Source organism: Lepidochelys kempii, chromosome 5 (assembly GCF_965140285.1).
Source record: "Lepidochelys kempii isolate rLepKem1 chromosome 5, rLepKem1.hap1, whole genome shotgun sequence".
Lineage (NCBI taxonomy): Eukaryota > Metazoa > Chordata > Testudines > Cheloniidae > Lepidochelys > Lepidochelys kempii.
Window position 1 is genome coordinate 12,701,140 of NC_136384.1, and position 26,274 is coordinate 12,727,413.

The 26,274-nt window shown below is 42.2% G+C and overlaps 1 protein-coding gene across 6 annotated transcripts in view; it reads right to left on the reverse strand.

Annotated features, from left to right (window-relative positions):
• Positions 1-26,274, reverse strand: part of EPG5 (ectopic P-granules 5 autophagy tethering factor) — an 84,728-nt gene that overhangs the window by 17,815 nt on the left and 40,639 nt on the right. For 5 of the 6 annotated variants that reach the window (XM_073343447.2, XM_073343445.2, XM_073343450.2 and 2 more), the window contains 15 exons: positions 25,612-25,778; positions 25,164-25,391; positions 22,718-22,841; positions 21,510-21,654; positions 15,631-15,802; positions 12,264-12,426; positions 11,057-11,199; positions 8,970-9,126; positions 7,588-7,782; positions 6,651-6,864; positions 5,457-5,611; positions 5,100-5,307; positions 4,183-4,258; positions 2,909-3,012; positions 409-584 (listed from right to left, as the gene is read on the reverse strand). In XM_073343447.2, coding sequence (XP_073199548.2) covers positions 409-584; positions 2,909-3,012; positions 4,183-4,258; positions 5,100-5,307; positions 5,457-5,611; positions 6,651-6,864; positions 7,588-7,782; positions 8,970-9,126; positions 11,057-11,199; positions 12,264-12,426; positions 15,631-15,802; positions 21,510-21,654; positions 22,718-22,841; positions 25,164-25,391; positions 25,612-25,778 — 2,427 coding nt within the window. The remainder of the gene's footprint in view (positions 1-408; positions 585-2,908; positions 3,013-4,182; positions 4,259-5,099; positions 5,308-5,456; positions 5,612-6,650; positions 6,865-7,587; positions 7,783-8,969; positions 9,127-11,056; positions 11,200-12,263; positions 12,427-15,630; positions 15,803-21,509; positions 21,655-22,717; positions 22,842-25,163; positions 25,392-25,611; positions 25,779-26,274) is intronic. The other variant, XM_073343446.2, reaches the window with a different exon arrangement.

A 26,274-nucleotide genomic window follows, 5' to 3' on the forward strand; every position in this document is an offset into this window, starting at 1 on the left:
CTAGTCAAGATGTGGGAGTACCGTGGATTGATATAGAGGCAATATGATATTTTCTCGGTCCTATTATCTATCCCTTTCTTAATGATTCCCAACATTCTGTTCACTTTTTTGACTAACGCTGCACACTGAGTGGATGTTTTCAGACTGTGATGCTCAGATACCATAAGTTCAGATAGTACCACTGAGGGCCATACATCAATGTAACTGAATCCCACAGCAGTAGTATTGTACTGATAAATTATTATAGTATTAATAATTATAAATAATATATTGTAAACCCTCAGATTCTACAATAAACCTAATTGATGTACTCTGGCTAAATAAACTGCAACAGACATCCATTTAATTTCAAAGACGGAATTAACTAAAGTATAAATGGTCTTATTTCAATACGCATTAGGTGCTTACTTTAAAGAATTCTTCCATGAGCATCTGATCTGGGTGCATCTCTCTCCATGGAAGTCTGCTGAATTCAGCATGGAAAGTATAGAGAATGAATTCTGGCATTTTGGGGCCTGTGCATGAGTCACAATAATGCATCAGATGTAACCAGAGAGCCCCGTGGTAGCCTGGCAACAACTTATCTAGATTAAAAGGAAACAGCCCATTTAAAACACAACTCCAGGGAAACCTAGCCAAACATGGACAAATCTGACTATAAAGGGGACACACACACACACACTCACTCACTCTACAAGTTCTTCCATGGACATAACATTCAAAGAAAAAGGACAATTTTCTAAGCTTTGTTTATTTCAATCTATCACTCAGGTGCTTCTTCTCCTGAACATCGCTCACTCTGAAAAACTTAATTGGACAATAAGGGTTGTGATCAGGGATCCTAGAAATCCATGTTTTTCCGTGGCAAAAGGAATTTGCATTGTTAAAAAGAATCTTTAGTTTTTACATTTTGTGAACAAATAAAACCATATTAACTATTAACTAAATTTTACTGAAAGTACCAGTGTCACTTATTCAATGCGCACAACCTCCCCCTCTTGGGGTTGATTTTTGAATGCACTTTAAATTTACATAGCTAAACATACTCCAATAAACTGCTTCAGGCATATAGAGGTTACTCAATGGCATGTAGGGGTTTGTGTTTTAATGCATCTCAAATTTCACTTCAGCCTCCAGATGCGAGTAATTAAAGTTATGAAAAAAATGCCCAAAACTTTAAAAAAAAAAAATCACCCCCTAAAGACCACGTCACTGAGCTTAGCAAGGAGAAATTTCATGTGGATGGTAATGTGCTGTTCTGAACTGCATGCAGCAAGGCTGTAGGTTACATTCAAAGGCAGACAGTTGTAGAACACATGGAAAGCGCTAAACTGAATGAAAAGAAACAAAAACAAGAAGCTGAAACAGCAGGGCCATCAACAGTAAAGAAACAATGCACTGTGAGTGGAACATTCCAACGTTTTACAACTGAAATATATCAATCAAACATCGTGTTCTACTGATTCCTAGCCACAATATATATAGGTAACTATACATATTGTGGCTAGGGAAACTAAAGTTCAGCATTTCATTTTAATTGCAGAAAAACACAGATTTTTATGTTTTTCTTCTTGGGAAACTTTGGGATTTTATCATGGAAAACTAGGATCCCTGCTTATAAACCACTTCTTTCTGTAAGTAGTGAACTCGTTCTGTGCATCCTTTCAAAACTGTTAAAGAATTTGGAAACCATCAAAGGCATCACAACATATTTTTGCTTCATATCTATTGTCACCAGTCTGAGCTCAGCGCAGCCACCCCAAGTTATTACCGTGTGATGGCTGTTTAGTGGCCTATGTAGTATGAATTAGTGGGGACAGTTCCATTGCTGGTGGATAAGCATTTACATGTACATAAAAACCACCATGACAAATGGCAACACTGTTTGCAATCTCAACAGCCACGTCTAAGAACGGATGAGCCTGGAGATTAGGTTGCCCCTCCAGGTCAGGGGTTGAGACACATTAGCAGGCTAATGACAGGAAGGTTACAGTCCGGGCAGTAGCAGTACATGGGCACTGTTGATAAATGGAGGAGGCAAGTATTCAGGATGGTCAGTCAGGCACCCTCCATCAGCAGAAGTTACACACAAAGTTTTGAAACAAACAAAACCCCTATTTTGCCTAGAGCTGTTGCCATCTATTCTGTGGCTATGTAATTGGGATATCCTTGTAAGATACCACGGTGTTACAGTTCAGGCCCAGCAGTACCCGTATGCATGTGCCTTGTAGCCCCAGCCCACACCCAAGACCTCTCTCACCCCCAGTGGCTTGCCAGGAATCCTAGAACATGGAAGACTAATTGCTCAAACCCTGCCCAAAGCCCTTCTCACTCCCAGCCCTCAACCAATGACAACACCCGGATCACCATTAATCCTCCTGCTTTACCACCTTTACGACATGTGCCCATGAACCACCCTACTAATGCTGAACCCTCCCAATTCTCAAGTGAGTAATGAACATTTCAAAACTGATCTGAGCACTGTAACACACAGAGTGCCCTCTACTGGGCTGTTCAAGAATGCACAAATATCTGTCTGAGACTATCTCCTAATGATTCAGGACCAAGACAGGATTTTCCCCAAACTGCATCTGCCATTGGAACCAGAAATATTTGTGGCTGGTTTTAAATTTCCCTTTCCTCCTCTTCTCATCTCCAGGCCCTTTGCCAAAATTTTTTGCTTTGTCCTCTCCAACCTTTCTAAAAATCTACCCCTTCCTCTCTGTCCGTGCCACCAAAACCCTTTTCATTTCATGAACGAGTTAGAGGACAGTTCTCATAACAGACATAAGCTTGGCTAGAAATTCATACCCACTAAACACATCCACCCAAAACACTGTTTGAGCTGCTAGGGCAGAAAGTGCAAATGGATAGAAACAACGAGTGCATAAATCTGGACTTCACCCACCTTTAAAGCTTTGGTGTAAAACCAATATGCAATCTGTGAACAACTGTACCATGCTGGAGGCTACAGGAGTGTCACTCTCCAACCAGGGGTAGCACTGCTGTTTACTTCAAAACACAAACAATGAAGTCGTGTCACTGCATTTATCAAGCCACCATAGGTAATAAACATTTATGTAATTCAGAAATATCTGCACAAGCCACCCTAGCTTGTCCCTGGATGGGAATATTACAAGTGTGTGCACGCCATTCAAATCCAAGCATTTACATTCACCTGTTCCTTGCTTGGAACAGGTACGCATTATGGGACTGTAGTAAAGTGACCCTTGAGGTCCACAGTATTATCTAGTCACCTGAGCCAACATTCCCAGATCTCTTTCACAAGTGCCAAGCTACAGAATACACCAGCAATAGTCAACTTTTCAATTATATGCGGGAGATACATTCACAGCTAACGAAGATTGGGGGTTTAAAAGGAAACCGCACTAATTTGCTAATATGAGAAGTGTTTCCCCAAGTGAAAACTCTGAGATGTATTTGAAAACACACATCCCACAGGAGGTATAATGCGAGGGCTGACTCATGATAATGGTTTTTAACTACAATTGGCATTTCTGTTTCTTGCTGAAAAGTGGAAGACATCTGTATTATGGAAACTGAAGGCAGGAATCTGGAAGCCACTTTTTTAATCTGTATCCAGTACTAATTGACAACATCCATATTTTTCTTTTTATCATCTGTGGTTCCACACCAGTGTTGGGTCAAGTGTACAAGGTCCAGAAAGGATTGTCCCTCTATGGCAAGATATTTTTTGTCCTGACAGTAGCAAGTTATTAGCTCTCAGTACTGCCCCTAGTCCCTCAGCCTGGCAGTACTTCTTTTTCACTGGTCCAAGACTGAATGAAGCAAGGGTAGGACAGCGGATTAAGGTAATTCATTTACTGTGTGTTGTTTTTTTAAACACACTTATGGTAAGTTAGGTGTCTTTTCAGGTTTTATCTGAAACACAAGTCAAACACAACACTGACTGGAATGAGTGAGAGGACTCTGAACAAGTACTTTTCTTAGTGAAGTGCAATTCCTTAAAAAAATTAAGATAAAAAACAGTGTTCTAATGAATTCACTGATTAGTTCCACAATTGATCAATGCCATGACTTTAAATTATAAACAGCTTTGCTGGTTAAACAGAGGATTACAATGAAACTACTACTTTAAAAAAATACCCCTTTAATAACAGTTCATTTAATTATGAAAAATAAAATTGCATTAGTGTTTACCTGGCATCATCTTCATTTAAAACCAGAATCCATGGTTTAAAGAGCTCAGTGATGGTTGAATGCAAGGACCGCACCACTAAAAACAAACAAACAGCTTTGTTTCTCAAGTATAACTGTAGCAACCAAATTACACATAGCCACCAAACCTGGATAAAAAATCTTAACCTCTTCCTTCAAAAGGGGCGCAAAACCAGACTAAATCATGGGCAAATGAAGATTGGAAATAAATTAATAAGTACTTTATATTTTCCAATAGCTTCACAGATATTACCTCATTAAATCTCACAACCCCTATCAGGTAAATATTAACATGATTTTTATAAACTGAATCACAGGACCAAAGGGACTTGCTCACGGCAAAAAGGGTCTGTGTCACAACTAAGGAATCTAGTTCCCACTCCTGTGTTCAAATCACAATGCCACACTTCTTTCTCTGAGAACAGTGGAAGCGGCACATATGCATCTGAAGGGAATCTGGCACTAGGACACACAACTCACAGCAGTAAATCTAGATTTCTCCCATCACTATAGAGGGGAGAAGTTATACGGCATGCCTGCAATGTGAAGTACTAAAGACAAAGTGCTCCCACAATATCTCGCCCTGTTTTTTTTAAAAATGCCAAATACAGATCAACCTGGATTTCCTGAACTCTGGATAAGTATGGGTTAATTATGTTCCCTGGGTTCCCTGACTGCAGCTCCTGATAACTGGGCTCATATGGAGCCTCAGCTCTGGGGAGATGATAAACTCCTTAGGAGTTAAGCTAAATGATTTCACAGCTCATAAGCTGAGATCTTTATAAGGCTGGGCCCTCTACTGTATTTGCAAGCGCAAAGGTCTTCAATAGAAGATCTTAAACCACCAGATTGTTGATATTCAATGTCTCTCTTTAAATAATTTGCTTTATGCACATTACCTGCTAGAATTCTGCTGCTGCCTACTGGTTCCTGTGCTAAATTGACCACCTCAGAATCAATAAGCCGTTTCATGAGGTACTCCAGCAACGTCTTCACTTCAGTCATGTAGGGACTCCACTTTGAAAACAGGCCAAAGCTCCTGAAATTCAGTGAAGCTACCCGTAGCTTGTGGAAAGACTTGCAAAGCCATTCTATTGTCTCTGTGACCTGCAGAGAATAGAGAGCTCTGAATCAACCAAGGAGGATACAAATTCAAGGGGAAAAGTGTTACAGCGCTATGTTGTTGTTCAATGGTGGATACTGATTGCAGCTGAGAATTACAGTAAACTTCAGAGATCAGCCAGAAATCTTCCCACCTGTTCTACAGACAAAAGGATTTTTGCAGAGCTTCGCAGTACTGGACTTTTAGCAGAGTCACCCTTGCTCCTTCGTTCAGTTTCTGAGGTACAGCAGCCCAAAGTTTTAAGCAATGCCTTCCAACACTCAGGGCTAAGGAGCTGCTCTGCAGAACCTTAGGACAAAGAGAATGGGAGTTGTGTTTTTTATTTAGGAAAAATACATTAAAATCACAATGATAACTTTAATTCCTCTTTCACAGAATTACAGAATATCAGGGTTGGAAGGGACCTCAGGAGGTCATCCAGTCCAACCCCCTGCTCAAAGCAGGACCAACACCAATTAAATCATCCCAGCCAAGGCTTTGTCAAGCTGGGCCTTAAAAACTTAATATTAAGCATAGGAGCCTGCCATTAGATCAACAAGTATAGCCAATGACAAAATTATGAGAGAGATAGTGGCTTGAATCTTGGGATATTAAAGCTAATCCCCAGATGTGGATATTTTAATGTTCAGATTTAGTGTTATTTTTATTACAGCTTACAGGGCCCCAAGTAAGATCAAGGCCTCACTGCAGTAGGAGCACTATGCAGACATAGCATGACACAGATAATGCCTCCAAAAGTTTGGAGCCTAACAAACAAGACAATGGGTGAAAGAAAAAGAGTATTGTCACCCCATTTTACAGATGGGGGAATTGAGGAATAGCAAGATTAAGGAATTTCCCCAGTCACACTGGACATGTGTGGCAGAGCTGAGAATCAAATCCAGGTTCCAGAATTCCAGTGTTTTAACCGCAAGGCCAGTCAAAAGTGTCTCAAAAACATGTTGTAACATAACTGATGGCAAAACGGCTCATTGATATGAGACACTCCAGCTTTGCCAGTGAGAGAAACCTGTGCTCTACCTCCCTACAGCAATGCAGGCTGAAAATCTATCACCCCAGATCTGTGAATTTTAATATGAAGGAAAATGTAGCTTTTTAACACAGTAACATACAACTAGCAGAAAATATACACACAAATCTGTAGTTACTAAACTGTGGCAATTTTTAAATCATACTGTATTTGCAGTGGTTTAACTGTATTGCAATCCCTCTCCATCCCCCAGTCCAAATTTTAGAAGTATAAATACTGAAGCAGTCTAGTACAGTTCAATGTACTAGTTACTTTAAAATTAATCTGAGGCTTGCCCTGGTTGACCCAGATACTCACTTTGCATGAGCAGTCTTAGAAAGTCACTGTAATGGTCAGGGAACTGGTACTGAAGGAGATATGTCCAGTGCTTGCAGAAAATATTAAATGGCATCAAAATGTCTTCTTCAGGCTCAAGGCCACATGCGCTGAGCGCCATGTGAATGGACTCCAGAAGCCGGGTACGTTCAGACAGAGAAGGCTTAGTGAGGTTTAGCCATTGTGGGAGGTCAAACTAAAACAGAAGAGAGAGGCAGTGTTTGTTCAAGAAAGCTCTATGTTAAAAACAGAGTTAACTGAAGAGCTAAATTTTAAGAATAAAGGACTTGCTGGGACAGAAAAAGGATATTTTTGTTTCAAGAAAGGCCAGGAAAGAAGGGATGGCTGCATGGCTCGTAAGTTTGAAAACAGGGATAGCAGCTGTCTAACCTGTAGGTTCTCTGTTCAAATCCAACCTAGGTCAACAGTGACTGAACATAATCATTACCCGATGGTTGCTTGGCTGCCTCCGGGAAGTGTGTTGGGGCATTCAGTCAGGTTCCCAGTGGACATGTGTCCGTGTCTCCAACACTGCCATCACAATGGGACTGATTGGCTCCCTTGTGGTTGCCTCTTCAGAGGCACCAAGGACGGACTGAGCCAAGGAGACCCCAGCTCAGAAGTAAACCATGCTGAAAGGGAAGCACTGGAAAGCATGTACTGCTGCTGCCCATGATGGGAAATGATCTCTTTTTCGTCTCTTATATAGCCTTCACCTCCAGCCCCGCTTCAACTTAGCCACAACAAGAGCTGTGCTATACTAGCAATATACTCCTAACGAATAATTTATCACTGCTACTTTTTAAAAAATCAGGTATGTATTTATTTCTCTGTTAGTCTGAATTCAGATTCTTTTGGAAAACAGTCCTGAGATGCAACCCATATAACACTATATTGCGGGCATTCAAGAGCATGTTACCTTCGTCAGCAACGTGAAAACAACATCACTGTTGTCATCACTCAGAAACGCGACAACTTTTTCATACAAATTTACAAATTCATCAGGCGAGGCAACTGGAGTGAAGAAGGGAGAGAGCAAATTACAGAGTCTTCGATTCTGCAGGATGGTTTGGAGGACTAATTTGCATTCAGATTTGGTCCCGCTGATAAATACCTTAAAACAGAGACAGAATTATTAAAGAAATTCCTGGAGAATGTAGTTTCATTCTTTACAGCAGGCTTTTTTTTTTTTTTTTTGGGGGGGTGGGGGTGGGGGAGAATTCAGTTGGATTAGGATTCTCTGAAAAACAGATAATCCAATGCATGTCATTTTAAATACATCCCATCAGATCTGTCTCTGGACACACATAAAAATTATTCTTAAAACGCAATACAAACTGAACTGCGATTGTAAGCTCTTTGGGGCTGGGACTGACATTTTTGTTCTGTGTCTGCCCAGGACCGAGCCACTGGTCCATGATCTGGGCAGCTAGGTAATACAAATAAACAAACATAACAGAAACACCTCCAAAATCCATTTGTAAAATAAATATGTTCCAGCACTGCCTTTAGCAAAAGCCCAAGTGTCCAGAAAAGTCTTACACCACGGTCCTAGAAGTCAAAAATTCTGGCTCCGATGGGCCAACAAGAGGAAGTGAATTCCTGATTCAAGAGCTCTTCCTCCTGTTGCTATACATTTGAAATGCAGGGGCAGTAAACAAGAACTCTTCAGCTGATCTCAAATGCTGCAGTGGCACATAGGGAAAGTGGTACTGAGAACCCAAACTATACGGGGTTTAATAAATCAACATAAACACCATGAATTGCTAATGGCTTCTCTGGAGCACTGGTGTAATATGCTCCCTATAGTCAACACTACCAAGCAGTAGGAATTATGTTTTGCACCAGCAGTATCTTCTGATTGGTGCTCTACATCAACCATACTGTAACAGTTTAATCTGAAGGTGACAAAGGCCTGGGTGACCGGCCAGGTCCACGGAAGCAACGAAATAGTCAATCAATGAACCAAAATGCTAAAATGCCCTTGTAAGCAGTGCAGCTACCTGGGATCCAAAGGGCAAACTGAAGATCCAGACTTCTTAACAACTAAACTCTATCGTTTTCTTCTCACATTGAGCCTGCAGTAGCTATAAAAGGCATCTCAGAACAACAATCTTCATGCTGCTTATGTGTGACACAACTGAGGTATTGTGCAATGTGGTGGTAGGAGAATGAGTGACATACTTAGCTATGAATTCCCAGATTTCTGTGGATTTCTTTTAGACCTTAGATATTAGCAGGCAGTTCGCATCAAAAAATTGTGAGGCATGCAGAATTAGAGCGTATACAGAATAAACTTACTTGGCCTAGGATCTCGATGCAGGAGGTAAAGAACTGCCTTGTGGGTGGATGGCGTTGAGTTTCATCACACACAAAATCTATTACTGCAAAGAACAAGCTAATTCCAACTTTCTGAATTGTAGACGTAGGCCGCACCTTGTAGATATTTATTAAGGCTCTGCAGAAGAATGCATATAAAACTGCTAGTCTGTACACAAATTATCACCCATAACAAAAACCACATTACTACGGCTGGTATCTATGAGGCGGACTTTTGGGTTTGGTGGGATTTTTTAAGAGTGGTTCTGCCCTGAAAAATGGCTCCAGTATGTACAAGCAGCACCTTAGATCTTGACCTTTGTAATCAGAGTCAGACAAAGTCACTTTATTTTCAAAAGATTTTACTGCATTTTACTCGTTAGCCTTTAAGAACCAGCATAAAATATAGAGAGAATACTGTACTCTAATGCTCCACTCTAATGCTCCAGCCAGTTCTGGTGTCCACAATTCAAGAAGGATGTTGGTAAATTGAAAAGGGTTCAGAGAAGAGCCACAGGATTAGAAAATATGCCTTAAAGCGATAGATGCAAGGAGCTCAATCTATTTAGCTTAACAAAGAGAAGTGTAAGGGGTGATTTCATCACAGTCTGTAAGTACTTATATGGGGAATATATTTGATAATAGGCTCAATCTAGCAGAGAAAAGTATAATACAAAATGTGTGTAATGCACATATACAAAATGGGAAATGACTGTCTAGGAAGGAGTACTGTGGAAAGGAATCTGGGGGTCATAGTGGACCACAAGCTAAATATGAGCCAACAGTGTAATGCTGTTGCAAAAAAAGCAAACATCATTCTGGGGTGTATTAGCAGGAGTGGTGTAAGCAAAATACGAGAAGTAATTCTTCTGCTCTACTCCGCACTGATTAGGCCTCAGCTGGAGTATTATGGCCAGTTCTGGGCATCACATTTCAGGAAGGATGTGGACAAATTGAAGAGAGTCCAGAGAAGAGCAACAAAAATGATTCAAAGTCTAGAAACATGACCTATGAGGGAAGATTGAAAAAACTGGGTTTGTTTAGTCTGTAAAAGAGAAGACTGAGGCCTAGTGTACACGGGGTAGGTGGGGCGGCAAGAGCTAAGTCGGTCTAAGTTATGCAACTTCTGCTACAAAAATAGCAAAGCTGAAGTTGACGTACTTAGAGCTACTTACCGCCCTGCGGTAGGTCGACTGCTGACACTCCCCCATCAACTCCGCCTGTGCTTCTCACTCCGGTGGAGTACTGAGTCGATTGGAGAGCGCTCGGTGGTTGATTTATCATGTCTTCACTAGACACGATAAATCGACCCACGCTGGATCAATCGCTACGGAGGTAAGTCGAGGGGAGACATGATAATAATTTTCAAGTATGTAAAAGGTTGTTACAAGGAGGAGGAAGAAAAAATTTTTTTTCTTAACCTCTGAGGGTAGGACAAGAAGCAATGGGCTTAAATTGCAAGAAGGGAGGTTTAGGTTGGACATTAATTCAGTCAACAGCAGATTGAATTACAAAGCCCTCTTCCATTACATTATGCCCACAAACATTTTGGAAAGCTGGTGTGACAGCTCTGAATCATAGCTCTGACTATCAAAGCACTGTTGATTGCATTGGGGAGAGTCCATAAACACTGACATTATAAACACCTATTTTTAGTTCATGGCCAATCTAAATGCTGTAAAATTTTGCTGTGGCCTGATATTTAGTACACCATGCCATTGCACAAAGGAAGTGCTGTCATTTGCTTTTGCAAATGAGTTAAAAAGCAATGGTTATACTAGTGCAGAGTATAAAAAATGAAAGTGTAACATGCAAAACACTATGAGATAAGATAGGCTGGATAAGAAGAGCCTACTACTGCTGCCAAAAGACAGAGTCAAGCCTTTTGTTCATGTGGTAGAGGTCTGTGTTATGAACCAGTAAACCTGAGGGTTCAAATCCTGCTATGACTCAGACTGGTGGGCATTACAAAAGCATGAAAATAGGTTTTGCCTTTTCACTTGGCTGTACAGGAAGACAAATTCTCATTGTAAAACACTACTGTATATAGCAGTAACTGTGTTACTTACGTTATAAAGTTTTCCACATGTACAGCTGCTTCCACAATACTCAGAAAAGGCGGCTTTGTGGCTTCTGCTTGTAGTAGTTTTACTTCTTTACGCAGAGCGTGAAGCTGCTGACTTATTGCTTCATTTTTATGCTTCCCTGCAAACTAAGGGAGATAGAGCCAATTACTTAAAATTTAAGAACCTTTACAAGACAAGTTTTTCTAAAATTCTCCCTCCTGTCACAACAAAAGTAAAAAGAAACTGGAACCCAGCAGCAAGGTCCTGAAGAGAGAGGATTTTCCTGATTTTGGGCCTAGAGCACGTCTTGATTCTGTGGAACGTACTGCTTAAGCACACACATGTTGGTAATTTTCATAGTTAACGATTGCGTAGTAACATAATTTATGCTCTTCTATTTAGTATTTTTAAATATATATAACCAAATGGATAAAATCTAAACAATTAGAATAGACTAAAACTCAGTTTACACAACCAGCGAGGTTGTCTATAAACATCCCATTTTGGTTCCGTTATTCCCATCAACAAACATATTTGCCTAGTGTCTTTCAGCAAAATCATTTAACAAGATTAAATACAAACTGTACAAAGGGACCATTTCTTTAGTTGAGGAAATGCAACCACCTCTAGAGTGAAATGTAGCAACTGTACAACAGTGCATATCTGCACTGCCCCAAGTACAAGAACTCTTAACTGGGTGCTTTCAGTATACCAATTCAACGATCCAAAAACACGGAGCAAGAGCAGAGGTCCCCAAAGTGTGGGCAGTGCCCCACTACAGGGGTGTGGAGGAACGTCCACAGAGGCGTGACAGGGACCTCCCTGCCCCCAGCTCTGCTCTGGTGCCGTCCCCAGCCACGTCCCCGGCTCCGCGCCCGGTCCCATCCCCAGCCTCGGCATGGCTCCATTGTTGGCCCAACACCTGCTCCCAGCCTTGCTGCTGGCCGCAGCTCCACTCCCAGCCCAGGGCCAAGGCCGGAGCGGCTCCGCCCCGGCTGCAGGCACAGACCACAGACCAGCTGCAGCTCTGCCCCCAGCCTCAGCCCCGCCCCCAACCCTAGACTCACCCCCAGTTGAGGCCCCAACCTCAGCCCCCTTGCCCCTGTCCTCATCCCTCTGCCCCAAGCTGCGGCACCACTGGCTCCGGGGGGCACAATCCTCAAAAGTTTGGGGACCGCCGAGCTAGAGGATGTGAAATTAGATTTCTAACCTGGACTGTCACAAGAGCTGCTCCCTGACAGCTTTTATTTGAAGTACCCGGACACTTTAACTCAAGGGTAATCTGTTCTTCCCTGTTGATATAGAGTTTGGGGATCGTGTCCAATATTTCACCGTCAAGAGCAACCTGCTGGGTCTCCCGGCGAGCCGCAGTTCTGCAAAATATAGACAAGAAGTTAGCAAAACCTTTAGCACAGAGCTGGGCATTGGAAACTTTAATAGCAAGAGATACCATGACTGTAAGATTACGGGTTTTACAAGGAAAAAGGTAGTTAACTATAGTTCTAGATAGAATATAATCCAAACTTCAGGCAGTATAGAAGTTTACTAAATGAAAAACAGAATAAATAAAAACAGACGTACATTTCACAAGCAGCAATTCATAACAACGGGGAAGTAACTTCACCAGGAGGATCATAAACTACTCAAATATAGCACCTAAAAAAAGATTCTGGGACAACCAAGCAGGAAATTAATTAGGCCACATATTGTAACTAGGTATAAATAGTCTTTAAATAAAAGGGCTGGATGGTTCAGTTAACACAGTGAAGCACACAGAGTTACTGCTGAAAAAAAAAATGTTTTTTTGAGGATTTGTTCTGTATCTCAAGCAGTTTGATATATCTCTTCTCCATGATCATGCCAACTCTTTAAAAGGATTTAGAGACTCCAATGACAGAAGCGACCATTGTGATCATCTAGCCTGATTTCCTGCATAACCCAGGCCATAGAACTTCCCCCAAGTAATTCCTATAGGAGATCTTTTTGAAAAACATCTAATCTCAATTTTAAAATGGTCGGTGAGGGAGAATCCACCATGGCTTTGGTAAATTGTTCCAATGGTTATTTACTCTCACTTAAAAATCTCATTCCCAGTCTGAATTTGTCTAGCTCCAACTTCCAGCCGTTGGGAAAACATGATACCTTTTTCTGCTAGATTGAAGAGCCCATTATTAAATATTTATTCCCTATGTAGATACTTATAGACTAATCAAATCACCTTTAAATTTTCTCTTTGTTAAGTTAAATAGATCAAGTTCTTTGAGTCTACCACTATGGCAGGTTTTCTAATCCTTTAATCATTCTCATGGCTCTTCTCTGAATCCCCTCCAATTTATCAACATCCTTCCTGGATTATAGGCTCTAGAACAGGACACCATATTCTGGCATCCAACACACCAGTGCCAAAAACAAAGGTAAAATAACCTCTCTACTCCTATTCGAGATTCCCCTCTTTATGCATCTCAGGATTGCATTAGGTCTATTGGCCACAGTGTCCCACTGGGAGCTCATGCTCAGCCAATTATCCACCATGATACTCAAATTTTTTCCAGAGTCACTGCTTTCCAGGATAGAGTCCCACTTTCCTGCAAATATGGCCTACATTCTTTGTTCCCAAATGAGCACATTTACATTTAGCCCTACTAGAACACATAGTGTTTGTCTGCGCCAACTTAACCAAGTGACCCAAATAGCTCTGTATCAGTGACTTGTCTTCAGTATTTACCAATCCCCCAATTTTTGTGCCCTCTGCAAACTTTATCAGTGACGATTTTATACTTTCTTCCAGGTCATTGATAAAAATATTAAATAGCGTAGAGCCAAGAACCAATCCCTTTGGGACCCCACTAGAACAACATCTGCTTGAGGATGATTCCCCATTTAGAATTACATTTTGAGACCTATCAGACAGCTTTTAATCCATTTAGTGTGTGCCTTCTAATTTTATATCATTCTAATTTTTTTTAATCAAAATGTCATGTAGTACTAAGTCAAATGCCTTAGAGAAGTCTATATTACATCAACATGGTTGTCCTAATCAACTAACCTTGTAATCTCATAAAAAAAACAAAACAAAACAAAAAAACAGATATCAAGTTAGACAGGATCTATTTTCCATAAACCCACATTGATTAGCAATTTTGTTCTTGATTAATAAAGTCCCATATCAGCTGCTCCATTGTCCTGCCCAGGATCGATGTCAGATTGACAGGACTATAATTACCCTAGCCATCATGTTTATCTTTTTTTAAAAATGGTCACATCAGCTTTCTTCCGGTCTTCTGGAACTTCCCCACTGCTTTAAGACTTATTGAAAATCAACATAAAGGTCCAGCCAGTTCCCTTAAAATTATTGGATGAAAATTATCTAGACCTACTGATTTACAAATGTCTAACTTCAGTAGCTTCTGTTTAACATCCTCAAGGGATACTAGTGGAATGAACGAGTGTTATCACCCTATGATCAGACTGCATCTGTTTTTTCCCCAAATACAGAATAGGAATATTTAGTGAACACTTTTGCCTTTTTTTCATTATTATGGATAATTCTACTATTTCCATCTATTAATGGACCAATACCATTGCCAGGATTCTTTGTTCCTAATAAATTTAAAAAATTCCTTCTTATTGAACTTAACTCTGCTAGCCATAGAATTCTTTTTGTGGTTGTTTGTCAGTTCTCTTTGTAGTCTTTTGCTTCCCCTATCAATTGTCTACAATTACTAACTTTATATTATTATCAACCTCCCATTTCTTCTCTTATTTTTTTTTTAATTTTATATTTACCTTCACTTCCCCTTTAAACCAGGTTTTTTGTTTTTGGGTTTTTCTTTACCCAATATGGCCTCCTTTCTCAGTTGTAAGATTGTGCCTTTTTGGTCATCTATTGAAGTGTTCTTAAATGATTTCCCAATTACCATTCACATTTTTCTGATTAAATTATTCCTCTCAGCTGATTTGGCTCAATTGTTTTCAGCTTTGTGAAACTCACTCTATTAATGCAATAAGTACATTTATTTATTCTGCTTGCACATTACAAATGTGATCAAGTCAAGATTGTTTCTGAATGGCTAAAAAGGGTAACATTTTTTAAACTATTCATTTATCAGTTTTTTTAAAACGCTACGTTCTTCTTCAGCTGCATTTTGCTATAAGAATGTACAGATTATTCTGTCACCAAAAACAATGTATGAAGTTACCAGAACTTGAGATCAGATTTTCCTCTTGCCGGCTCCATTGCAAGAAATGGCCACAGTAGGATGACTTATGTAAAAGGATTAGTTAACTAATTACTGACTATAACAATCTAGAGTAGGAATAGGTTATGTCTTAATTAGAATGAGGTGACTGTTCCACTCTTTTCCATGGAACAGAATAAATCCTAGTAGTTAGTTCTGGTCCTAAATTTGTTATATCAATTAAATAATCATGCAACCTACAAGAAAAACACAAAATAGGTCAGTAATAGTGAATCAGGTTCTGTTATTTCTAATCATGCTAACAATGCAGACATGAAGGCTGCTTCCGAAGTCATCTGAACATACCAGCAAAGCAGACAAAACATAGCTAAATCTTACTTGGCATGTTGCTGCAAGTTGTTAAGGTCCATGCGCACAAGCTGTGTTGCTTCTTTCTGACTTACTAGACTGGCAGAGGAAATAACAGGCACAGGAGGTTTCACTGGTTGTAGGGGAAGAGGGGGTTTGGGTGCATCATACTTCTTCAAATTACTCATTATTCTCTCCTTGGCTAGAAAGGAAAGGAGGGGCAATTCTTGTCACTCTTAAAGAAAAACATTTAGGTTATAATCTGACCATACAAATAATTTGATTATTACTGGTTGTGACGCTGACAGACCAGCTCAAATCAAAGCTGTGGGCCAATTCATCTGCGTGTGAATAGCAAAGAAATGTTAAGTGAGCTAGTAGGCACAGGACAATTCACTTGTTAGAACAGAACTAAGGGGGAAGTTATCATATTACATTTATATGGCATATACCCCAGTAATTCCATTTACACCAAATTTAACTGTTGGTTGCTATTGCCTTACTTTATGTATATCATTGTACTTAGTTAACCCTAGATCAAAAGTACGTATTAATACCAAGATGAGGAGATGTTTGATGTGTAAATGTCATGAAAACTAACGAAAGATTGCTTGGACTGCTGTAACTAAATGCATTGTGTATATCTCTAACTGGATTGCCCATCAAACAGGATTGGAGCCTTGGAACTGTAAATGAAGAAGCATGCTAACGTCAAAGTATGGGTCACTGTGTTCAGCAATGGGAAATCCACAGACCCAGTCTGCATTTAGTCAACAAGGAAAAAGCCCATGCTGTGATGGAGACGCTGGTCAGATTGTTTTCAGGGGAAAACAGCTATGAGAACAGATCCCGGGAAATGATTCTGAACCTCTGATCTGTTCTGGATTCTAGCAGGATGGAATATTGAATGAGTTGACAGAGATATCCAGATTTACCCTGGGTGACCCTGAAAAGACTTTTGGAAACCTAGCAAATTACTACATCTCTCCTATCATTTTGGGCTTACAAGCTTGGACTCACCTGTTAATGTATCTTATCTGCTTTAACCACTCTAACTCTCACTTCTTTTTATTAACTAATAACTCAACCTCCTTGTGTGCATTATGTGTATGCATTATGATATAGTCTTTAATTATATGATCACATGCTATTTTCTCCCCAAGACCTCTGCCTCATTCATTGCACAAAACAGATGATGCTCAATTAAATATTCTTTTTCCCCTCATTGTTCAGTGTGGGGCTTCAGTCCTTTTTTACTGCACACTATTCAAACCCTGCTCTGGAAATAGATTGGTTTCCTTTAGGGCTTTTCTATGATGCTCATCACTACAGTATAGGAGTGCTTGACAAACATTAATGTCTTTATTGTGACAGCACTGAGATGAGGGGGTATTTTTATCCCCATTTTACAAAAAGGGAACTGAGGTAGAGAGATTAAGATCAAAAGTATCCACTAATTTTGCGTGCCCAATTTGAGATACCCGTGATCTGATTTTTCAGAGTACTTATCAATATATAGCACTTGACACTTTCAGAGCACAGCTCCCTTTGGCTTCAGGTTCAGCTCAGATTGCTCAGCACTTGTGCAAATCAGACCCCAGGGTCTCAAGTAAGACACCCAAAAAACAAAGACACACAATTATTGGCTATCTGCAAGAAGTCTGATTTAAGTGACCTGACTAGCATCACACAGGAGCTCTTGGCAGAGGCAGGGATAGAATCCAGCTATCCAGGGAAGACATTCAACCACCTTTACCATGAGCCCATTGTGATAGACGCGAGACCTACTTTGGGAGTAGGGACACTTCAAAGACTAGTATACTAACGTGTCGTGCACATAGAACCATAGATTTACACTGGGGAATTACAGACCAGTCAACTTAACGTCCGTACCCGGAGAGATAAAGAAGCAAATAATTAAGCAAACTGCGAACACCTAGAAGATAATAAGGTGATAAGTAACCATCAGAATGGATTTTCAAGAACAAATCATGTCAAACCAACCTAACAGCTTTCTTTAATAGGGTAACAAGCCTTGTCGATGGGAGGAAACTGTAGATGTGGTATATCTTGACTTTAGTAAGGCTTTTGATACTGTCTCACATGACCATCTCATAAACAAGCTATGGAAATACAACCTAGATGGAGCTCCTATAAGGTGGGTGCATAACTGGCTGGAAAACCATTCCCAGAGAGTAATCATCAGTGGTTCACAGTCAAGATGGAAGGGCATATCAAGTGGGGTCCTGCAGGGATCAGTTCTCGGTCCAGTTCCGTTCAATATCTTCATTAAATCATTTAGATAACGGCAGAGAGAGTACACTTGCAGAGTTTGTAGATGATACCAAGCTGGGAATGGTTACAATTGCTTTGGAGGATAGGATTAAAATTCAAAATGATCTGGACAAATTGGAGAAATGGTCTGAAGTAAATAGGATGAAATTCAATAAAGACAAATGCAAAGTACTCCACTTAGAAAGGAACAATCAGTTGCACACATACAAAATGGGAAATGACTGCCTAGGACGGAGTACTGAAGAAAGGGTCTGGGGATCATGGTGGAGCACAAGCTAAATATGAGTCAATAGTGTAGCACTGTTGCAAAACAAAAACAAAAAAATACAACCCCATCATTCTGGGATATATTAGCAGGAGTGTTGTAAGCAAGATGCGAGAAGTAATTCTTCCACTCTACTCCACACTGATTAGGCCTCACCTGTCCACTTCTGGTTACCACTTTTCAGGAAAGATGTGGACAAACTAGAAAGTCCAGAAAAGAGCACAAAAATTATTAAAGGTCTAGAAAAACATGACCTAGGATGGACTGAAAGAATTGGGTTTGTTTAGTCTGGAGGAGAGAAGACTGAGAGGGGACATGATAACAGTTTTCAAGTACATACAAGGTTGTGGCAAGGAGGAGGGAGAAAAATTGTTCTCCTTAACCTCTGAGGATAGCACAAGAAGCAATGGGCTGAAAATGCAGTTTAGGTAGGACATTAGGAAAAACTTCCTAACTGTCAGGGTGGTTAATAAATTGCCTAGGGAGGTTGTGGAATCTCTATCATTGGAGATTTTTAAGAGCAAGTTAGACATACACCTGCCAGGGATGGTCTAGAAGATAATACTTAGTCCTGCCGCAAGTAATGGAGTAATGGTCTCAAGTTGCAGTGGGGGAGGTTTAGATTGGATATTAGGAAAAACTTTTTCACTAAGAGGGTGGTGAAACACTGGAATGCGTTACCTAGGGAGGTGGTAGAATCTCCTTCCTTAGAGGTTTTTAAGGTCAGGCTTGACAAAGCCCTGGCTGGGATGATTTAACTGGGAATTGGTCCTGCTTTGAGCAGGGGGTTGGACTAGATGACCTTCTGGTGTCCCTTCCAACCCTGATATTCTATGATTCTATGATTCAAGTGCAGGGGACTGGACTAGATAGTCTCTTGAGGTCCCTTCCAGTCCTACAATTCTATATGCCAGACACCATAGGCAAATGGGGTATTCAGACTATTGTATCTATAAATGTCATACATATCTGCGTGAGCTAGACAGCGTATTCTATGTCCATGGGGGAAGGTACAGCGCTTTCTCCAGGAACTAAAAATCAGTGGGGGGAGAAGGGGGTAACAATTACAAAAGGTAAACAACTGCTGCAGAGAAGTCTCACCCCCGGAGGGACTCCATAAACTGGTTCAAAAGGCCCAGCAGAAACATCTTTTGGTATAGGGGGCAGCCTGAATTGACTCAGGGACCTTCTTTTGATACTCAAATGGACATGAGACTATAAACAAGAGGGCAAAACCCTGCTGAAGAATGTAGGGCACTTAATAGGCTCTCCGTGCAGATGATGGGTTGATACTTGGTAAGCCTAGCATGTACATAGACTGTTTATTGTTTTGTGACATGTTTTCTCTATAATGCTTTTGTTCTACACATACCATGGTTTGTGAAAGCTGGCCAGCCCCTACTAACAATGTCGTAGCTCCTAGGAGAGAGCACGATGGCAGGCACTGGCCTAGGGTCAGACCTACTGAGATAAGCCCAGTGAATTGCAAGGGGACTGCAAACCTAAATCCCAGGTCTGGAGGGAAAGGGATGCAAGTCACCACCAATAGAGAAGTGACGGCTAGAGGCCCGAGACCTAAGGGGGCACCTTTGAACAGACAACAGAGGAGGAAGAGGTGCAGTCAACTCAGGAACTGTGACAATCATCCCATTTCTTCCTCAATCCCGTTTCATTCACTATACATCTTCCAACTTCTGCAACAAAAAAGGGTCCTACAGCCTCCTTCACTACAAAACCCTGATTCATTCCCAGAGAAGGTCCATCATGTGCACTGAATGAGACAGGGGTCCTGTGGGTAATAAACAGCATATGAGTATGTAATTAGGATTGTATCATAAGGCATATGCACAAGTGGACCAAGTTAAGGTTGTACAGACAGCCTTAATTCTGATATCTCCTAACGTTTAGGTGCTTGATTTTGCAACCTTAATATTTTCTTTTACCATAGTTTGTGTGTGTAATTTCTACATTTTTTAAAAAAATCCATCATCAAGCATCAGCCTTGCCCACACCCCAACTCCCAGTTTCCCTTCCCTCCCGCCCTCCACGTCCAGTTTCAAGTGTTTCCCCCCCTTGTCCCAATACACTCCCCTCTTCTGCTTTTGTCCCCTCTGCAGTCCAATCAGGGAGCTTCCTCCTCCAGGCTGCTTAGCTCCACCAGGGGAAGCAGTGAAAGCACAGGAAAGGGAGGCTCCCTGCTCTCAGATGCGATGTGGTGCCCAGCCCCAGCCCACAGCAGCCCAGAACTACTACACTGCAGGGAAAGTCCAACTTCATCCCTTCAGACCCAGGCTGGAGCATGGTCGGTCACAGAATCTTCAGGGAATTTAGCGGCAAAACTCTAGCAAAACTCTACTGAGCATGTGCAAACTGCAATTTTTCAAAAGCTTATAATTTGGCCAAATTTCGGAGGATTTTCATGGGGACAGCAAAAGGCACATCCCTGATTCAAAGGCCACCCCCTCCCAAATTTCAAATCCCTGCTCCAAAGCATGGGGGTACTTCAGCTTCTCTAAGGAAAGATCACCAGAATTTTTGAACACAATTTACTTTTCAATAGCCTTGTTCTGAGAAGCACCTGAAAATATTTTGGCTGAAATTTTCCCAAACCAGTTCAGCCAGAGGCAGACATCAAATGTTAAACCCAAATTGTTAAAGTTTGGCAAAGTTATACACAGAGTCTTATAATGGCACATTTCGGGAAACACAGAAATTCATGAATTTTGCAAAATGATAAAGAGAAAAAGGCACATCGCAATACTGACAGTGTCTCCCCAAGTTACCCAATAAAAGTGATGCACACTAGATGGAACCACATTCAAACTGTTTGTGAACATGTGAGGTCATAATCTTGGAATTAATACTTGCCTTGAGATATTTCTTAGATAATTCTTGCCTTTAGATATACTTCTGCATAGCCACATGGAGCCAAGATTTTCAAGAGTCAGGAGCCTAACATTAGGCCCCAAATCCAAAATTAGGCATTTAAGTAAGTGGCCTAAAAGTGCTCAACATCCATGTAACTTTCAACTGAAGTCAACAGGAGCTGCTGGGTGGCTCAGGACTTTTGAATAATCAGGCTACTTATTTAGGTGCCTAAATGAGGATTTAGTAGTCCCCTAATTTCTGAAAATCTTGGCCATTAACTGCATTACAAAAATGTTATCCTATTGCAAGCCAAAATTACTTCAATTAAGAATATATGAACTGCATTAACCCACTAGTTATGACAAACACCACTGTGTTCCCAAAGCAGCCTAATGCTAAAATGAGCTTTTTTCCACAACAGTCCTAAACGTACACTCGTTACTTCTGCAATAGCTTGAACAATGTTGTGTTTGTGGCTTACCTGACAAAGGGTTAGTGAAATCTGTCTGCATTGATGAAGTGCTAGGGGTTGCATGGGATTCAAGTTTGACTTGAAGCCAAAGATGTAGAGCTTCCTGAAATTCATGCTGTATGCGTTCAATATTGACATATTCCATCCACAAATCCTGTGGCATGAGAGAAGGCTCAAATTATTATAGGGAACTTTGCACAGCTGACAAAGTACAATATACAGTGCACCCATCTCCATGTACAGTACCAGGGAGACAGTACAATCATGGAGTAGAAACCAGGCCCAATATTTTAAAGAAAATCTTTCCCAGAAAACCTGAGCTCCCAAAAGAGAAAAATTGAAGACAAGCAGCAGCTAGAGATAAACCCATCTACACACACACAGAGCACTGACAGGCACTCATGACCATCATGGAAGGAATCTAACAGATAGTCTCCGGGAGGAACTTCTATAAATGAGTTCCCCGAGCCTAAAGGGCTTCATTCCAGGCCCAGTTCAAACTGAACCCCAAGACAGTAGGGGCAAGCACAACTCAAACAACTGCTTGCAAGAAATGGAGAGGAAGCTGCAGTTCCTTAAATATCAAGGTCATAAGTTATTGAAATCAGGTAAAAAAAGGGCTGTATTTCCTAGAGTTTATCCATACTCAAAATGAGTGGGGGAAAAACACAGCTCCAGCCACAAGGAGTAACTTTCAAGGGTTCACCTAATGAAAGAGGCCTCAACTAATAGTGCCATGCAAGGTTTGACATGCACAGTATATACAGTGAACAGAATAATGCAAGCTTCCCTCTGGCTCATTTTTGCTTGATCAGGAAATAATACATAACATTTCAGTGAGAGCAGGTCTGAGCCTCAACTGTTTTATTTGCTATCTAAAATCCAGTTCTGGACTGTTCCCAGAGCCATCTGAAAAAGCACAATTACGTGCAGAATAAGAGCTATGTTCTTGTTGTAGCATGCAAGAACTCTGGGCATGAGCTCTGGCTCACATATGGAGGGAGGCTGTTTGGGTCAGCATACAGGAGTCTAAGAAAAAGCCCACTCGTGCTGGAGAGCCACAGCTTGCAGAATGGACAGTGCTGCAGACTACCAGGGCACAGGGTGCTCCACAATTTACGAAGTTACTAAGTGTCTCTGTTAACCAGTGAGCTGAATTTTGGATCACAAATCAACCCAGCCCTGCACTGTCAGTGATACTGAAGTCCCAGTTTCACCTGCTGGTTTTGCATGATCTTAGCAAGTCGGTACCCATCATATTGCTTCGGTAAAGACGGAATGTATGCATCGCCTTTCTGAAAGCTCTCTTCCTCCAGCCACAGAACAAACACATTAAAAAGCCTAAAAGAGAAAAAAGAGGGGAGAGAGGAGGAGAAAAAAAAAAAGTTAGACGTTTACAGAGTGTGTGTTTTCTTCCTTAATGGCACATGAACACACACACACACACACACAGTGTGTATTCACAGCAGCTCGTGATGATCACCATTCTGATCAACACTAATAACTGAAATGGGAACCTCTGGAGCTAAAAAGAATGAGGCTTTTCAACTTGAGCTAAAGAACCAGGCTCAGTAACTGGGAGATGTAATAGACTAATATCCTTTACACATTTAACATAAATGGGGACATGTAACACACACTGACTGGTGGGTTACACCAGAGCCCAGCTCAATGGCCTTGTTACTCTCCAGTGTGGAACATGGCATGTCAGCCTAGACTGAAGTATGGGACAGCAGAAAGAAAGAGCTTTGGAGAGTTAATTTTCAAGGATTAGAGGGGTCCCTGAAGTGGGACGGGGATGCGGGGGGAAAGGCGGGGTAGAAATTAACTGAAGGGTGTAACCCTGGGCCACTGTATCGAGGACGCATCGGTCCGATATTATAGACACCCATGCAGGGAGGAAGGAAGAAAGAAAGGCTGTTGGCAAACAGAGGGCAGGAAGGATCTGGGGAATAGTCCAGTAGGTCTATCCTGTCCTGCTGCTAGGGAACCTTGCTCCAAACCTGAGCGAGAGCCCGAGTGGTCACCCCCCTGCGACCAGGACCGGGTTGATTGGTGGCTCTGTCCCGACCAGTACCGGTCACCCCTCCCAGAGTTATATCTGGCTGACCTCAACGAGCGTCTGGATCGGGGTTTGGCAACCAGCAGTGCTCAGCGGATCTGCGACAGCCCCAAGCTGGCGATCTAAGCCTCATGCTTAACGTGTAGTACCGGGATGTGGAGCAGGACCGGGAACCAGAGCGGGCCTGGTGTCGCGAAGATGAAGCCAAACACGGTGAAGCTGCCCTGGAGGATCAGCTACAGACCGGAAAATGGTACCGTTGGTCCCTCGACCTGTCCCTGGAGCGGTACTGGTGCCGCAGAGATTTTGGGTGCCAACTCCAAATCTCCTGCCAGGAGGTGCGTGCCTCCAGAGGTCTGCGTCCGGCTACCTGTGAGCCACACCTCGAGCCTCTCTGCCCTTGTCCGAGGTCCAGAGACCAGATGGGGCTGCAAAGCTTCTGCCTATCACAAGCAGAAGCACGCCGGATGCGAGAGGGCGACTGTTGGCAGGATGTCCCCCGCGATGGGGAGCACTGCCAGAAAGGTGGAGACTATGGTGGTGCCAACGTGGGTTTACCCCAGGACCAGGACCCTGCAGGGGCTAGTGTGGGCGGCACTGGGAGGGACATATTTCTTGTGCCGCTTGCAGGGCCTCTGGTGTGGACGGCACCTGGAGCTGACTAGGACCTCCACTGCTATCTGGAGTATCCGGCGCGGAGCGGGCTGGGCTACACTGCTCGACCTGAGTTGGGGCCCGGGACCCCGAAGGAGTTGAAGAGGCACCCGAAACAGGGCCTTGGTCCACCCCAGACTTGTCCTTTCCCTTACGGGAAGCTGGAGACCTTCCACGCCCTGTCTTCCTGAGCTTCTTGGCTGGAGTCACGGAAGGAGACCAGTGCCGGCTCATAGACAGTATCGGCGGAGCGCTGCGCAATGAGGTCATGGTGCTCGGTGCTGAATCGGCTTTGGGGTAAGGGCAGACTCCATCAGGAGAGCCTTCAAGTGAATGTCACACTCCTTCTTCAACCTGGCCTTGAAGGACTTGTAGATTCTGCACTTATCACTAATGTGACCTTTACCCAAGAACCGTAAACAACTATTCTGTGGATCGCTAATGGGCTTGGCCTTTTACAGTGATTGTGGGGTTTAAAGCCTGGGGACTGGGGCATGCCCCATCCCGAAGTGAAGTCCCTTTAGGGACCTACTAAGCCTCTAACTTAACAAATAGGTTGAACTAAACTAGAGGGAAACTATATACAATAAAATTTGCAGGAGGCAAATAAGTTCGAACAAACGAAAGCAACAGCTCTAGCTGAAGAAGCACCAGTTCCATGCACCATCACTGGCGGCAAGAAGGAACTGAGGGTGGAGGGGGCCGGAGGTGCCCTATATGCTACGGCATATGCATGCCACTCCAGGGAGCACCAGAGCTGGTTCCCTATGGATACTGCTGAGGGAAAAACTTCCAGCACCAGTGCATGTGGCAAGCACACACACCTAAGTTGAATGGACACGAGCAATCACTCGAAGAAGAATGTGTCTCGTACATACTAGATAATAGTAGGATCTCAGTAACTGCCATAGCGAAATTAGCTGTGAAACAGGACTGGCTTTCTTTACCTGACAAGTTCTTTATGCAGTTCTGGTGAAGTCAGGTAATCTGGTGAGCAGTTCCCCCTTTGTGACAAGCCTTCACTGCCGTCTGCAGCACTCTCCACTCTAAGCGCTTTACTAGCTGCATGATGGAAGTCTGCCACCTCCATCAAACGCTGCTTCATTGAACTTAATAGGTTAACATGAGCTGGACTCTGGAAAAATCTTCTTCCGATACAGCCATCTACAGGTAACCTTCAAAACAAAAGTCTCGTTGTTAATGCCAAATCAACATCTCTGCCTCATAAACTGGTTTTTGCTTCACGGAGACGGCTAACACTAAATACTGCTCTGAACTGAGCTCTTGGCACCATGGAAAAGGGGTTGTACAAGGCACTCAGTAATCTCATTTATACTGTAAACACAAACGCCGGCCACTAATTATATTAGAACCTTTAACAAATAACAAACTTACCCATACTGCGGCCCAGGTCGGTGAAGGTAAAGGAGGAAAAATTTTTGCCAGATGAGGGGCAGAAGGGGGTGATCTGCAGGGGTAACAAGGGCCTGATGAGCCCAACGGTAGATCATTAGTCTTTGGAGAGAAGGTACAATAGGCAGCTTCAGCTGGGCCTGGGCTTTCTGCAAAAGAAGTGGAGAACTCTTTTCAACAAGTGTTCCAGGAGGCCCATTTCCATTGCAGTTCCCTACAATAGACTTCGTTCTACTTTATTCCTACATCTTTAATTTTGATTAACAGAGCAAGGATGGTTTGGGAACTGTGAATAAACTACGGCTATTAGATAGCAATAACCCATGAAACAGTCGTGCTTCTGCAGTAATGTTAAGGCCAAGGTGCCCAACTCTCAGCTATAGGCGCAATCCGGTCCACTTGATTTGCTGTTGGAGGGCCAAATTATACCTTCGATCTTCATGCAAACGTACTGCTGGCACCAGCAGAAGGACTGCTGCGGACCAAAGGCCACATCGGGGCATAGAATTTAATTCAGATTGTAAGTTGTCCTTCTCCACCGAACAAGTTTGACATTTCCATATGGGGGCTTACATCCCCTTGCCATCCTGTAGACAACAGCGGACCATATATATTTTGTGAGGCCCAAGAACCCAATAGGGTACT